General features: G+C 35.1%; 1 protein-coding gene and 2 non-coding genes across 3 annotated transcripts in view; 1 reads left to right on the top strand and 2 right to left on the bottom strand.

The window, feature by feature from the left end:
- Nucleotides 1–10,939, bottom strand: part of LOC120421244 (odorant receptor coreceptor) — a 36,557-nt gene extending 25,618 nt beyond the window's left edge. Inside the window, exons 1-5 of the mRNA XM_039584445.2 lie at nucleotides 10,236–10,939; nucleotides 5,706–6,144; nucleotides 4,848–5,008; nucleotides 896–994; nucleotides 580–697 (exon numbers count right to left, since the gene is read on the bottom strand). Coding sequence (XP_039440379.1) covers nucleotides 580–697; nucleotides 896–994; nucleotides 4,848–5,008; nucleotides 5,706–6,144 — 817 coding nt within the window. The 5' untranslated portion in view covers nucleotides 10,236–10,939. The remainder of the gene's footprint in view (nucleotides 1–579; nucleotides 698–895; nucleotides 995–4,847; nucleotides 5,009–5,705; nucleotides 6,145–10,235) is intronic.
- Nucleotides 4,125–4,197, bottom strand: Trnaa-agc (transfer RNA alanine (anticodon AGC)). The gene has a single exon. It is a non-coding gene; the product is annotated as a tRNA-Ala (tRNA).
- Trnaa-agc (transfer RNA alanine (anticodon AGC)) lies at nucleotides 4,458–4,530 on the top strand. Its single transcript has one exon. It is a non-coding gene; the product is annotated as a tRNA-Ala (tRNA).
- Nucleotides 10,940–15,280: the final 4,341 nt, after the last annotated feature.

Here is a 15,280-nt window from a genome sequence, read left to right as displayed (position 1 = left end):
AGGCTGGCCGGATCAGGTGGGCCGGACACGTCGCGAGAATGCCGGACGCGCTGGATGCGCGCCAACCGAACCAGACTATCAATCCGGTGAAGTTGGTGTTCAATTCGGAGCCGGTTGGAACGCGGCGGAGGGGGGCGCAACGAGCAAGGTGGTTGAACCAAGTGGAGGAAGATCTGGAAAGTGTGGGAGTTCCGCAGCGGAATTGGAGAGAAGCAGCCCAGGACCGAGTTAGATGGCAACGCATCTGGAGACAGCTCATGACCCGGAGGTTGTACGAGCAGTAAAAGTAAAGTAAAGTAAGCATTCAACTAAATATAAGCTTTCTTGAAACTTTATTTTAAATTATCTTTTATAATAATCTATTTTGAAATTTACTTTTGTTTTCAATAATATTTTGAAGTTATTAAAAGAATGCTTCTTTTGATTTTAAACATTTTTTTATTAACTATAAATAATTTCGATGTTCTTTTTTTAATTCGGAATTGAAAATATTTTTTCAAATTAAAAAAAAATATGATCTCTCCAGTTCGGATCGTTTCCTCCCCCCTCAAACACTTAGCAAACGGCGGTCCCACTCACCTTCGTTCAGAATCAGCTCCGATTTGGACCCGGCGGAAATGGCACGGAACAGGGCGGCCGAGTTGGGTCGGTAGGTGTCCAGCGAGGCGGAAAGCTCCATCAGGGGACGCATAATTCCCTGATGAAAAAGTGAGTCGGAGAAGGGTAGCAAAAAAAAAGTGGTTAAAAAGAAAGGAGAAAAGCCCCGATGACCTATCGCGCGCGAGAACAAGCCCGGAATGAAAAGTTAAATGCACCGGAATGAAGAATGATGGAGATTGAAATTAATTTCGTGCCTCCCCCCTAAGCGTCATCGGTGCTGCTGATCAGAACTTACCTTCAGGTGCTGGAGCTGTTCGCAGGCGAAGAGCAGCCAGGAGCAGAACAGGACGTCGGCCAGGTTGGCTTGGCACATCGAGAACAGCAGGAAATACGCCTGTCACACGCGTTGGAGGCGGTGGGTGGAGAGAAGAAAAATAGGCTAGTGAGACGAGATTTACTGGATGGGGTGAGATATTATGGCAACTCGTTTTAGCTGAAGGAATTTGCTGTAAAACATCGCTTGAAAGGACAGCAAACAGCGTGTTTTCAGTGGAGTTGGTATTAGCTAGTGAGATTCATTGTAATAAAAATGAGCCTTAAACATATTTAAAAAAAAAACAAATTTGCTCAATTGGAATAAAAAATACAAAATATTCAAAATAAAACGGTTGATTTTTACTTGGATAAATTTAATTTAGAAGAATTTCAGCAATCAGCCGGGGTGATTGGGTCTGAAGTGTGAAATTGGGACATACAAAAATGCAGAACTATGTGTAATCCGATCTCACTCCCCGACCCATTGTCACCCCTGATAAACAAAAATTGAAAATGTTTTTTTACAAATTTACGCATATTTGCAATGTTTATGATGACAAATTTTCATATACCACCAATTTATTGTTAAAATTGAACATATTAAAATGTCATATAATAAGAAAAACAAGTTTATTGGCTATTTATTTAGAAAAAAAAAAATGAAACAGTAATCCTGAAAAATGGCTTAGGACGTCAATTCTAAGTCAATTCTAAGAGCTGTTGCAATGAAAAGAGGTAACATTTTGGGTGATTGACTATAAGAGAGTTCAACGGCGTTTAAAAAAAAATCTTAAAAAATACTCACAAATGTCACATATTAGCCAAAATGTTTCGCCAAATGCTGATTTTAACCGCAGAATAAACGAAAAATTGGCTACTTTGATTAAATAGTGTTTTTAAATACGCACACCGTATTAAAACAAAATCTTCGATATCGGCCAAACATTTGAGTGCTACACGAATGGTTTTACGCGTTTTTCTCGAAACAGCAGTCAAGGCGTCATCCATAAAGTATGTCACGCAAAATCGGCCAAAATTAACCCACCCCCCTCCCTCCTATGTCACACTTTTCCACGCATGGTTGACCCCCCCCTCTCAAAAAGTACGTCACATTTTGCCAGACTCCCCTCCCCCTCTTGATTTCGATGGGATATTTCATAGTTTTTATATATTTAAACTCTCATAATTTTGGTATTTTTTGGCAATTTTAATATGAAAAAAATCATGTTGTCTAATTATTCATTTTTTTTAATTAACATTGCGATATAAAAAAAACAGTTTTGTAACTTTAAAAAATTAGAAGACCTCGTAAAACATTCAAGTTTAAATATATCTTGAAAACTGTTTTTAACAGCTATGTATCTAAGGGCAGGGGGGCAGAATGGAGAATTGATTTAGACCAACTGTAAGGCAAGGGTCTTATAAAGGTCGTCAAATAACATCACCAAACCGAAAACCACGTTTGAATTCATTGTATTTTTAGAATTCTGAGCAAAAAAGTAAATTTATTAAAAAAAAAAAAACAACAACACGCAAATGGTGTTTATTTCGAGGATTTTAAATAAGCTTTCTGAAAAATTGGATTGTTCGAAAAAGTTTGTTCAATGTTTATAATGTTACTAGATGTTATTACCGAGGTAAACAAACAACAACGGAACCTTCAAATCATTTAGAGGCTTGGTGGTGGAAGTGTTAAATAAAAATCCACTTGGGGGCAGAATGGACCACCCTTTTCCTGCCTTATAAAAACAATCAAAAGTTACGAAATTTGAGCTAAATGGATTATTTCACTCGTGGTAGCTTCGTAAATCACGTTTAATGCAACATTAGTTCATTTTTTAGTTGTTTTGAAGCTTACTTGCAAAAATAGGGTCTTATTAAAACATATTAAGACTATTTTCAAAAATGTTTGTTTTGGTAAGTGACTATTTTTAATAAAAAATGGTCTATCTTCATGGAAACTATGTTAGAAAGGTTCCTTGAATCATTTCTTATCTCCTTGAACGTTATATTAGACGAAATGGCTTGTTTTCTAAGGTGGCCCATTCTGCCCCGCAGGGTGGTCCATTCTGCCCCGCACCCTGGAAAAGCAGTCGAAAAACCTTTTTTTAAAGTGGCTCAAAAATAGTTTTAGGCTAAAATTTTCATCAACCAAGTATACGACATTGAAGGACACATCCCAAAGCATAAGCCTACTTCACCGAATTCATAAATTTGTGTGTTTTTCTAAAGTTTTTGGCGCATTTGACTTAAGTGGGTCATTCTGCCCCCCTACTTTGAAAGCATTTATTTATATCAAGCAAGAGTTTGCAAAATATTGAACTTCCAGCTGAAAAAAAATGTGACGATAAAATAAAAATAAATAAGTTTCGAACTAATATTATGTAATCATACAAAAAACCTAGCGTGACGTCACAGTCTCGCAAATCCCCCCTCTCCCATTCGTCACATCTTGTCACACCTACGGTAACCCCTCCCCCCCCCCCACCCCCCTCCTTCAAGGTATAATAGCAAAATTTTCAATGAAGGGCAAAATTTAATAAATACCTTTCACAAGCAACAAGAAGGGGGTGTAGCTCAAATGGTAGATCGCTCGCTTAGCATGTGAGAGGCACCGGGATCGATACCCGGCACCTCCAAAAAGTATTCGTTTTGTTTCGTTACTTTTGTGTGTTATCGGTATGTCATGGAATACACCCAAAATTCAGAATCGAGATAATCGTTCTCTCAAAATTTATTGTGGGCTCAGTGCCAAAATCGATAGAATAATGGTACCAACTCACACCATCATAACAAATGAGTTCATTCGTTAGTTGAATCAATAAATCTCCAACAAGTGTCATACATCGACTTCTGACTTCTCCATGGTCACCAAGCTGTGGTGGCCGAGGCAGCTAAGTCATTGGATTGGTTTGTCAAAGGTCTCTGGTTCGATTCCCGTTGTCGACACTTTTGGTTTTTTGTTTGACGGATGAACTTTTTTTGCAAATGAACCTCGAGAGAATAGTTCTATCGCCCATCTCGAGCTGTATTCTCTGCGTCCGTGAATGGTACCACTATTCTCTCGACTCGAGACCATCGTTCTCTCGGACTAGCGCTGCCAGTTTTGGGTGTAGGTATTTTGTTTTCATTCGTTTGTTACATGTAAAAAAAACCTTTGGTTATACTATTTTATGCTCGTGAACGTCTCAAACATAAAAAAATCTTAATGGAGATGCCGGGTATCGATCCCGGTGCCTCTCACATGCTAAGCGAGCGCTCTACCATTTGAGCTACACCCCCTTCTCTTTGGAATTTAAGTAAATAGTAAACATTTTCACAACGATAATAACAGTGCCTAACCTGTTCTTTTAGTTTCGTTATAAATTATTCAGTTTTTTTTAAATTAAAAAAAATTGGATGCTGATAATTTGAAAAAATAAATAAATGTTCAAACACAGATATGTAACATACTCTCGAAATAATTAAAAATGAAAAAAAATATTAAAAATAATACTCGAAATAAACTATTTTATCACATACCGAATAATCATCAATCACAAGGGGGTGTAGCTCAAATGGTAGAGCGCTCGCTTAGCATGTGAGAGGCACCGGGATCGATACCCGGCATCTCCAGATTTTGTCGTTTTGATATGTTTTGTAAAAATGCTTGATTTTGTTTATCTAGTTATCATATTAGCACAGTATCCTTGAACATTCTTCGAAGTTTGTCAACTCCATATTTGTCTATAGGTAACATCCTTTCCAAACCGTTTACCCTAGCCAAAGCGTAATCACTAAAAGTTTCCTATTTACTGCCGCATACACTTAACCAAAGAACCTTTTATTTCCCAGCGTTTGGACGGTCAACAAGCCAAACCTAAACGTTATTGAAAAACTTTTCCCATCGCACCCACATCCTTGCACAAACACACTCGTTCACATTTACATACCTGGTAGATGAAGGAGAAAACGTATCCGGCGCCGCTCATCGCATCCCACGGGTACCAGGCCTTGATGGGCAGCCTCGGAATTTCCACGATGTACGTTTCGTTCGTTTCCTTGTCCAGGACGCCCTTGACGCTGTCGCCGAAGAACGTGATCGTGATCCAGGCTGGTGTTGGTTAAGAGGGGGAAAGTTTTGAAAGTGAAATTAATCGGGGATTCGCTATGCAGAGGGATTTTCACCGGGAATGGCATTTCACGTAGGATGAATGCTTCCTAGAATTGGTTGTTTTTGGAATGGAAATTTGTTGAAACGGGCATTTCTTGATTTTTTTTACTAAAGCTTGATGAATTGATGAAGTTTATGCTGAAAACATTTATGTACTTTTAAATATGAGTTTAAAGAACTTGGTTCAACCAGCTGTGTCTCGGTGAAATATCAATCGATTTGGGTGATTGATCTCATCCATGGAGAAAAAAGAGTTTCCAAAATCGTGAACAAGCGTTCATGAAAATGGGAACCTCGAACAAAGTGTTCAAGTTTCATGGTACGTTTTTCAAAATCGTACCATGGGATTTGAACACTTTGTTCGAGTTTCCCATTTTTATGAACGCTTGTTCACGATTTTGGGAACACTTTTTTCTCCGTGTAGATTCATCTATGCTGGCTCTACTTTGGTGGCGATGATTTTTGACATCCTTCCAGATCAAACGACACAAAAAATCGTTTGAGAATTCACCGATATATAGATTCAACCGTCTCCAAGTTTTTGACCACGTTCATCAAAAATGTCAATTTGAAAGGGTTTTTCCTAAACATTTGTTACAATACCGAAGTCAAGAAAAATGCCACTCCAGAAACTTACCGACAACCGACAGCACCGTCGTCGTCATGACCATGACGAGCAGCTTCCGCATCTTGGCGAGGGCAATCGAGTGGTATCGGGCGTCCGACTCGGCAAACAGCGGGTGCGCGTTCGGGTTGTTCCAGATGCCGAGCGTCCGGTAGAAGCCCTCGGCGTTGACGGCGAAGAACACAAACTTCGTGACCGAGTGCACAAAGAACAGCGTCGTGATCGTGTTCGCCGTCAGCTCGTTGACGTCGCCCGTGTTCATCACCAGGTTGGCCGCGATCGAGAAGAACTGCAGCAGGATCATCGTCAGGTTCCACCACGAGTACAGCTTGCGGATGAAGATGGGCCCGGTGACGTAGCGGAACAGAAAGTGGCCGACGCCCTGCATCAGCCGGATGTTGGGCATCAAGTCGGCCACCAGGCCCTGGTACTTGGTCGGCTGGACGTTCATCTGCGGGGGATGGGAAAAATCAATCAAGGGTATGGTTTTGTTAGCAGTTCTGTTCGATATATATTTTTTTATGTTGAAGATAATAGATCATAATTTAAAAGAGATATTCTCTACGAAAACCGGAAACGGATTTAATTTATATTTTTGAAAAATAAATTAAACTTTTCAAGTCGATTTCTCGAGACGAAATTTGCCTTTAAGGGGTTACACATCGTCAAAAATGTCGGAGGTAAGTATGAGCTCACATTTACACTTTTTTTTTAATCTTTTTGCAGGACATTAATATACACATTTTCATCCTTTAACAAAATAAATTTGAAGACGTTTGCCAAGATTTAGCTATTTGACGTTAGCAGTTTCAAAAACCGGGTGCCACGATATCTCAACACTGCTTTGGCCAAATCGGCTCAAAATTTAGGTGAAGACTCGTTAATGCGGTCCTGTGTGCATGACGAAGGCTTCGTCATGCACACGGGATGATATGGCTTGAGAGTCTTCACCCCAAATTTCAGTCAATTTGGTCCATCCCATCTCGGGATATCGTGGCACCCGTAAATCAACTCGGTGTTTAGAGTAAAACGTTAAAAAAGTTTGACAGTTTCCTTTGCGCATGGAAAAAATAAGCTTAAATCGTCTCTTACTTAGTTAAATCATGAAATATCTTCATGAAACTTTCAGGAGTGATGAAAAATCATATTTTAATAAATTTTCTGTAACTTGAAGTTATGCGATTTTCGACATGTAGACATTTAAGACATTGTTCATTAATTTTTTACAAATTGAAAATAGTTGATTGTGATCCAGCAAAAAGCTTTGATTGTAAATGTTTGTGCGATGTTTTGGAAATATTTTAGCAAATAAAATTTTTGAAATCTCAGTGAAATAAAAGAAATGCATCGTGATTTCTGCTTCAAAATTTCACAAAGGTGACCATTTTTTTGCAGTTAATATTTAGTTTCAGGGGGCTGTAATTTGTATGTTGAACTACTGCCATTTTTCAGTACTTTTACTGTACACAATTGTTCTAAAAAATCATTTTTTTGTTTTTATTTCAATAAAGTTTTAAAGTAAAGTAAAACTCGATTGTTCTGAAATTGGCATGCCACAAATTTTTTTTTGCCGTTAAAAATTGAATGCGCTTGATAGCGAATTCCCTAATCTAATCTAATCTAATCTAATCTAATCCAACACAAACGTAGCCAGTCCGATGAAAGCATGCTGGAAAGTCTTGTGATTAGATTACGCCCCAAGCACTTTTCTTGTGATTATTAATAATTGCAGTACATCCGAGAACACACGAAAATGCATTGCAAAAATTAAAGCGGCCAGCCCTACTACGTTGTGTTTACCGCAGAGAGGATTCTTAGAACGGATCACATTTCACAGAATCTACAGGGGAGGAAGGATGCGTGGACATACCGTACCAAACGCTCCTGTTTACAGTTTTATATGTGTTTTGTATAATGTGTTAAGTGTAAAATATAGTGTGGTTATATAATTAATTAAATATAATAATGCAATATAATGATCATATAATAAAATCCCATCACCTATATATAATAACATACACCCAAGCACACAAACAGCGACACAAAAGAAATGAAAATGAGCATGCAAAAACAAGACAGCGCGTCCCCGTGGTCAGCGCCCTAATCGCGCTTGATAGCGAATTCACTAAAATCTAAATCTTTTTAAAAAGATTCTTCTATGTTTTAATTTTTTTGTATCGCTTCCCATCGAAGTATTTTAGTAAATGATTTGTTAAGCTTTTCCCGTTTATACATGTTTTCATTTGCCAAAACAATTTAATTTTTAATTAGCATTCAAAAATTACTCATAAAAATGTTATCTTATTTAACCTTTTTTTTTGTTTCTTCACGGGAAGTAACTTTTTGGTCTGTCCAATGCTTCTAAAATTGGTCAATATTGTTAATATATTTTTAAGAATTTTGGGAGTTAGATAAAGATGAAATTTCATAATTTTCAAGAGTTTTAAAGTGAATATAAAGTATTCACCATTTAGGGACCATCGATAGACCACATGTACACTTTAGGGGAGGGGGAAAGCCTTTGTCCACGTTCCATACACAAAAGATTTGTTTTGTTCAGAAATTGTCCACGAGGGAGAGGGGGAAGGGTTTGAGATTAAAAAAAAGTATCCACGTGATTTATGGATGGTCCTTTAAGAGCATTCTGTACCCTACCCTCTCCGATTTCAATGAAACTTTGTAGACATGTTATCCTAGGCCTATATAAGCCATTTTTGTGTATATGGAGCCAATTGTACTCGAAAATGACATTTGAGAAGGGCGTATGTTATTTTGATATTTTTGTATTCTGTAATTTAAAAATGATTGTATCTCGAAGGCTTTACATCGTACCAAAAGTGGTCAAAGACAAACTTGTAGGAAATTGGACGGGCTTTCTGAAAAAGATACACTGAAAGAAAAATACACGCCAATTCTTTGAGATTTTTCAATTTTTATGTTTACAAGTTAAATTTTAAGGTGATGCCACGATTTTTTTTTTCGTTCAAAATTTTTGAGGAAATAGCCTGCAGGAAGGTTTGTCTCTCCTAGAAAATACAAAAATCATTTACTGAAACTGTTTTTTTTGAAAAGTGGTCTAAACGTCAAAATTTTCAAAAACCGATAGTAGGCATCGATTTTCCAGACAATTTTACATAACAGTTTCCATATTGACCATTGTCCTAAGTCCAATCCTTGCGAAGATACTGCGGGTTTAAAAATAAAAATGTTGAAAAAAGAGTAAATGTATTTAAATTGTATTTTGTTAGGAGAGACATATCATCCTGCATTTTTCGTGAGTCTTTTTGTAACATTTTAGGCTATTACCTCAAAAATTTTGAACGAAAAAAAATCGTGAGATCACCTCAAAATTTAACTTTTTAACATAAAAATGGAAAAACCCATAGAATTGGCGTGTATTTTTCTTTCAGTGTATTTTTTTTTTCAGAAAGCCCGTCCAATTTCCTACAAGTTTGTATTTGACCACTTTTTGGTACAATGCAACGCCTTCGAGGTACAGTAATTTTTAAATTAACGAATACAAAAATATCAAGATAACATACGCCCTTCTCAAATATCATTTTCAAGTACAAAAATGGCTTATATAGGCCTAGGATAACACGTCTACAAAGTTTCATTGAAATCGGAGAGGGTCGGGTACAAAAGTACCAGAAAAATTCCTGATTTGAGCTGGAATTGCTCTTTTACATTTTCAAAGCTAGCGAAATGCGTTCAAATTTTTGTTTTTCACTCTAACTCTTCTTTTAGATTTGACCGAGCCACATAGCCCAGTGGTAACGCTTCCGCCTCGTAAGCGGTAGATCGGGGCTCAAATCCCGGCTCGGATCAACACAACTGGTGATCTTTTTCCTTCTGGAATCGATTGCTTAGTAAAGGGAAGTGTATTGTCACAAACTGGACCTTATCACGACACCTTAGGGAGGAATGTTAGCATTAACCTTAACATGTTAACATTAAGTTTAGAATGAAATTGCCACTGAATCCGCTTTGTAAATGCCGGCCCCGATACTCTTCAAGGGTGTTCCCCTCAGGAACTGGGAAAGATTTACTGTACTATCATTTATTTTGTAAAAAAGTGCGTAGGGGCATAGTCTGGGACACTAGAAAATTTACTTCATACATTTTTTTACTTAAAATATAGGAAATGTTAGTAAAAAACAATGCCATAGTTGACCCCTAAAAAATGACATGATTAAAAACATTGGCTAAGTTACAGCATTAATATCAATTCCTTTCTCGCGTTTTTGTACTACGACACTATTTTAAAAATCTTTCATGGATTGATTAGTTTTGTTATTATCTCCAAAAAAATATGTATATTTTGGAAGCTTGAATAATATCGAACATTTTTCTAAACAAACTCTATGAAAATGAAATAAATAAATAAGTTTAATTTTAATTGAATCGATCCTCATTTTAGCAATTGTTAAAAAAAGACTCAGCTCAAAAAATATCTTATCTAACATCGCATTTTTACTGTGTCATGAAAGTGTATTTTTCTAAACACCTGAAAGTTGCAACATAAACAGAGAATGGCTTTACCTTGATTATTTTTGTGAAACTGTTCCAAACAAAATAAATTTGCTAACGATTTTACAAAACCACACTGGTAATCCAACGATTAATCCAACTTCGATTTTTCTCCACTGAAATTGCTTTTTTTCCTCTTTTCAATGACGAATCTTCAACTTTTCAGTACGTTTCCGATCTTAATTTATCCAACAATTGCAACACCCACGCGCCACTTGTTCTTCAAGCTGGTATTGTTTTTCTTTAATTAACTTATTGCCACTCATTTTCCCCTAAGGGGGTAGCAAAAAAGATGTCACTGCACCAACCGAAAATGTGCCACTTTTCGCTGGCTCGTGTTTGCTCAGGACGCCAAATCTGTGAAAGGATAATGTTTATCCACCCAGATTGTGGATTCTTCCTTCACAGCCACTGTCATTTCACCCACCCGAACAAAAAAATGAGGAATGTTTTTCTTGGCAATTTTTCTGGCCACTTTTTCGCCTTCACAGATTTTCTTCCGCTGGTTTCGTTGACGAGCACAAGTCACTTGCAGAAGAATCGGTTGAGGAAAAGTGAAACAAGTAAAAAAAGGTAAAGGAACAAAAAACTCCGAAGATGAACCTGTCCAGACACGTCCGACGGAGTGAACGTGTCGAAATCAATTGACAGCTTCTTGCCTCGAAACTGGCCCTCCGACTTCCTTGGCCGCCGCGGACAAGGGCACGTGTCCTCGTGGGACATACGTGGCCACCTTGGCATCATACGTGGCCGAATGGGGTTCCGGGCCGGTTCCCCTTATTGCCCTCCTTCCCCCAGATACAGGTAAGCCAGACCAGCAATTAGAGACACCGTTCCCATCCCACCGGACAACGGAGTCCGGCAGATGTTCCCGGTAGACTTTCCGTGGTCACGGTTTTCCCACAGTACCCGTTCCCGTGGTTCGTGGTAGCTGGCTTGCCGGTTCGGTTGGTGGTGGCAGCAGCCCGCCCAGTGATACAAAATTTAATATCTCCGAAAGCGTGGCTCCCGAGTAGAAGAAGGTATCTAATTTTTTATTTTGTATCCCAAACAAAGCTTCACTTCTATAAGTTTGCTCTAAAGTAAACCTAAAATAAAAGAAAGATCGTAGACTCTCCTTTACCAATATCTATTTGAGTGCTACTACAATGACTTTTTGTGGGCATTCAAAGGCTTGTTTCGCTGGTTTAACTGAGCCTGAAACTCAAATTTGAGCTCGATTAAGCGTAACATGAGGTGGAACCCAACATTATAATTTTTAAAAAAATATTTTTGTGTTTGTTGAACGATAAACAACATATATCGAATGAAAACTATTCTTCATAATTTTAAATTCCATCTCTCCAATCAAATTTTTGCAATTAAAAAGGACTAATTTTTTTTTATAAAACTGAAATGTTGCATTAACATAATTGCTTCAAAAGTTATGTGATTTTAAATTACTCCACATTTTAATACAAAAAATGGCAGGAATAGTAATTTAACATGAGTGTTAAAAATATTTAAAATTTATTTCAATGGTTTTGTAACATGTTTTTTTAAGTATAATGCTGATATACGGCATTTGTTGTTTGGATTGAATAAACGTCGGAGTTTTTTTCAATGCCCGTTTGATGAGGAAAAAATCATGAACATAAAAATTATTTATTTGAAGAAGTTTGTTTATTTTTTTATACATGTTCTAGTTAACTATTATTGTTTTCAAACAAAAACAAAAACAAAAACAAAAACAAAAACAAAAACAAAAACAAAAACAAAAACAAAAACAAAAACAAAAACAAAAACAAAAACAAAAACAAAAACAAAAACAAAAACAAAAACAAAAACAAAAACAAAAACAAAAACAAAAACAAAAACAAAAACAAAAACAAAAACAAAAACAAAAACAAAAACAAAAACAAAAACAAAAACAAAAACAAAAACAAAAACAAAAACAAAAACAAAAACAAAAACAAAAACAAAAACAAAAACAAAAACAAAACAAAAACAAAAACAAAAACAAAAACAAAAACAAAAACAAAAACAAAACAAAAACAAAAACAAAAACAAAAACAAAAACAAAAACAAAAACAAAAACAAAAACAAAAACAAAAACAAAAACAAAAACAAAAACAAAAACAAAAACAAAAACAAAAACAAAAACAAAAACAAAAACAAAAACAAAAACAAAAACAAAAACAAAAACAAAAACAAAAACAAAAACAAAAACAAAAACAAAAACAAAAACAAAAACAAAAACAAAAACAAAAACAAAAACAAAAACAAAAACAAAAACAAAAACAAAAACAAAAACAAAAACAAAAACAAAAACAAAAACAAAAACAAAAACAAAAACAAAAACAAAAACAAAAACAAAAACAAAAACAAAAACAAAAACAAAAACAAAAACAAAAACAAAAACAAAAACAAAAACAAAAACAAAAACAAAAACAAAAACAAAAACAAAAACAAAAACAAAAACAAAAACAAAAACAAAAACAAAAACAAAAACAAAAACAAAAACAAAAACAAAAACAAAAACAAAAACAAAAACAAAAACAAAAACAAAAACAAAAACAAAAACAAAAACAAAAACAAAAACAAAAACAAAAACAAAAACAAAAACAAAAACAAAAACAAAAACAAAAACAAAAACAAAAACAAAAACAAAAACAAAAACAAAAACAAAAACAAAAACAAAAACAAAAACAAAAACAAAAACAAAAACAAAAACAAAAACAAAAACAAAAACAAAAACAAAAACAAAAACAAAAACAAAAACAAAAACAAAAACAAAAACAAAAACAAAAACAAAAACAAAAACAAAAACAAAAACAAAAACAAAAACAAAAACAAAAACAAAAACAAAAACAAAATTTACCCCTTGAACAAGAACAAGAACAAGAACAAGAACAAGAACAAGAACAAGAACAAGAACAAGAACAAGAACAAGAACAAGAACAAGAACAAGAACAAGAACAAGAACAAGAACAAGAACAAGAACAAGAACAAGAACAAGAACAAGAACAAGAACAAGAACAAGAACAAGAACAAGAACAAGAACAAGAACAAGAACAAGAACAAGAACAAGAACAAGAACAAGAACAAGAACAAGAACAAGAACAAGAACAAGAACAAGAACAAGAACAAGAACAAGAACAAGAACAAGAACAAGAACAAGAACAAGAACAAGAACAAGAACAAGAACAAGAACAAGAACAAGAACAAGAACAAGAACAAGAACAAGAACAAGAACAAGAACAAGAACAAGAACAAGAACAAGAACAAGAACAAGAACAAGAACAAGAACAAGAACAAGAACAAGAACAAGAACAAGAACAAGAACAAGAACAAGAACAAGAACAAGAACAAGAACAAGAACAAGAACAAGAACAAGAACAAGAACAAGAACAAGAACAAGAACAAGAACAAGAACAAGAACAAGAACAAGAACAAGAACAAGAACAAGAACAAGAACAAGAACAAGAACAAGAACAAGAACATGATATGGATTCGTGACCAGGGAGTTATCCCTTAGGACAAGTAGTTGTCCTGAAAGTTGAAAATAATGCCGCAAAAACTTTTTTTTCTTTAAATCGGAATTTTCAAATCAAGTGAAAAGCTGAATTGTTTTTTTTTCTCAGAACTTATAACATTTTTTTACATAGAATCATTTTCAACTGCATGGCTCGAGTTCACATAGAATAATTAAATTTGTTTTTATTTGAAAATAAAAATTCATTAGCATGGCTTCAACTCAAATCTATTTCGCTATTTTGTTTGTTAAATTGCATAAACTATGGTGACTCAAAAAAAAGCGATGTCGCAGAAACTTTAGGGTTCTCTCGGATTTTGTTATCCCAAACAGACGGTAATAACTAAATTCAGGCCATTTCAATAACAAATACTGTTAAAATAACATAATTGTTATGGATTCTTCTTGGAAAATCAATTTTTTCGTAAGAGTTGAATAACTTTTTTTTGTTATCATAACAAAATTTGTTATTGGTCTGATATTGATTGAAAGCCTAAAAAACTTTTGAATAACATTTTTTGTTATGGAAGAATACCTCAAACTGTTATTGGGATGATTGGATTAGTTGTTAAAATAACAAAAAAATAACAATGATTTGTTCGAAGAATAAATGAATTTGTTATTAGTCGGTTATTACAATAACAATGCAATAATAAAACAAAATCATAACGACGAATAACAAATCTTGTTTTAAATTACATAAAATGTTATTTGCCCAGTAATTTCAAATATCAAAAAATGTTTTTCCCAAGTTATTTCCGTCTGCTCGGGACATATTTTTGTCATGAAATAATCTTAACACTTATCGAAATTTGTCTATCCTTGAAAGTGTCACCGAATTAACTCCAGAAAATATAATGTACGATGGTAAAAATATGACTGTCTTTCACTATTTCCTCCTGCTCGGATTTCAGAAAGTTGTACCAATCAGCCGCATCAGACGAAAAGTGGTTTCAAAGTTTCCCACCGCCCACCGTTGCGTATACATTTTTTGCTTCATTTTTCCTCCTTACCGGTTTAATCTTATTAATATTTTATGCAAATAGACTTTTTATCACACCCTCCTCCTTTCCCTATTTTTCACCACTAATACTGACCATAAGGAGGCCATTATCGACTTTTGTGAGGCGTATTCTCAATACTGATGACAGGCAAATTGTTTTACTTTAAGGACAAATTAAAATGAAATTGGGTGACGACTGTTGCTTGTTTTTCCCCTAACCCAAGAGTGGTATTTTTATCGGAGTTCAAATTGTAGGCTAAATTGTTTACGTGACGCTGGTGACAGTTAGAAAAACTAACGCAAAAGAAATTTAATTTCTGAAAGTTAAAAACGTTACTTGTTGCCATAATTATCGTCAGCAGTTTTTGATATGCATAGGCCCAATTGTATTGAAATGGATTACCAATTACCTGAAATGAACAAGCACATTTTTTTTTACTATTTTCTTCTAATTGGTTTCAAATAACCTCATCAAAAATTCCTATTTAGTCTCGTTATGGCTTGGTAATTAAATTCAAAACAGTTTTCCCCAGCGATCAA

Source organism: Culex pipiens, chromosome 3 (genome assembly GCF_016801865.2).
Source record: "Culex pipiens pallens isolate TS chromosome 3, TS_CPP_V2, whole genome shotgun sequence".
NCBI lineage: Eukaryota > Metazoa > Arthropoda > Insecta > Diptera > Culicidae > Culex > Culex pipiens.
Note: the sequence above shows the minus strand (reverse complement) of the source record. Positions and strands in the feature narration are given on the sequence as shown.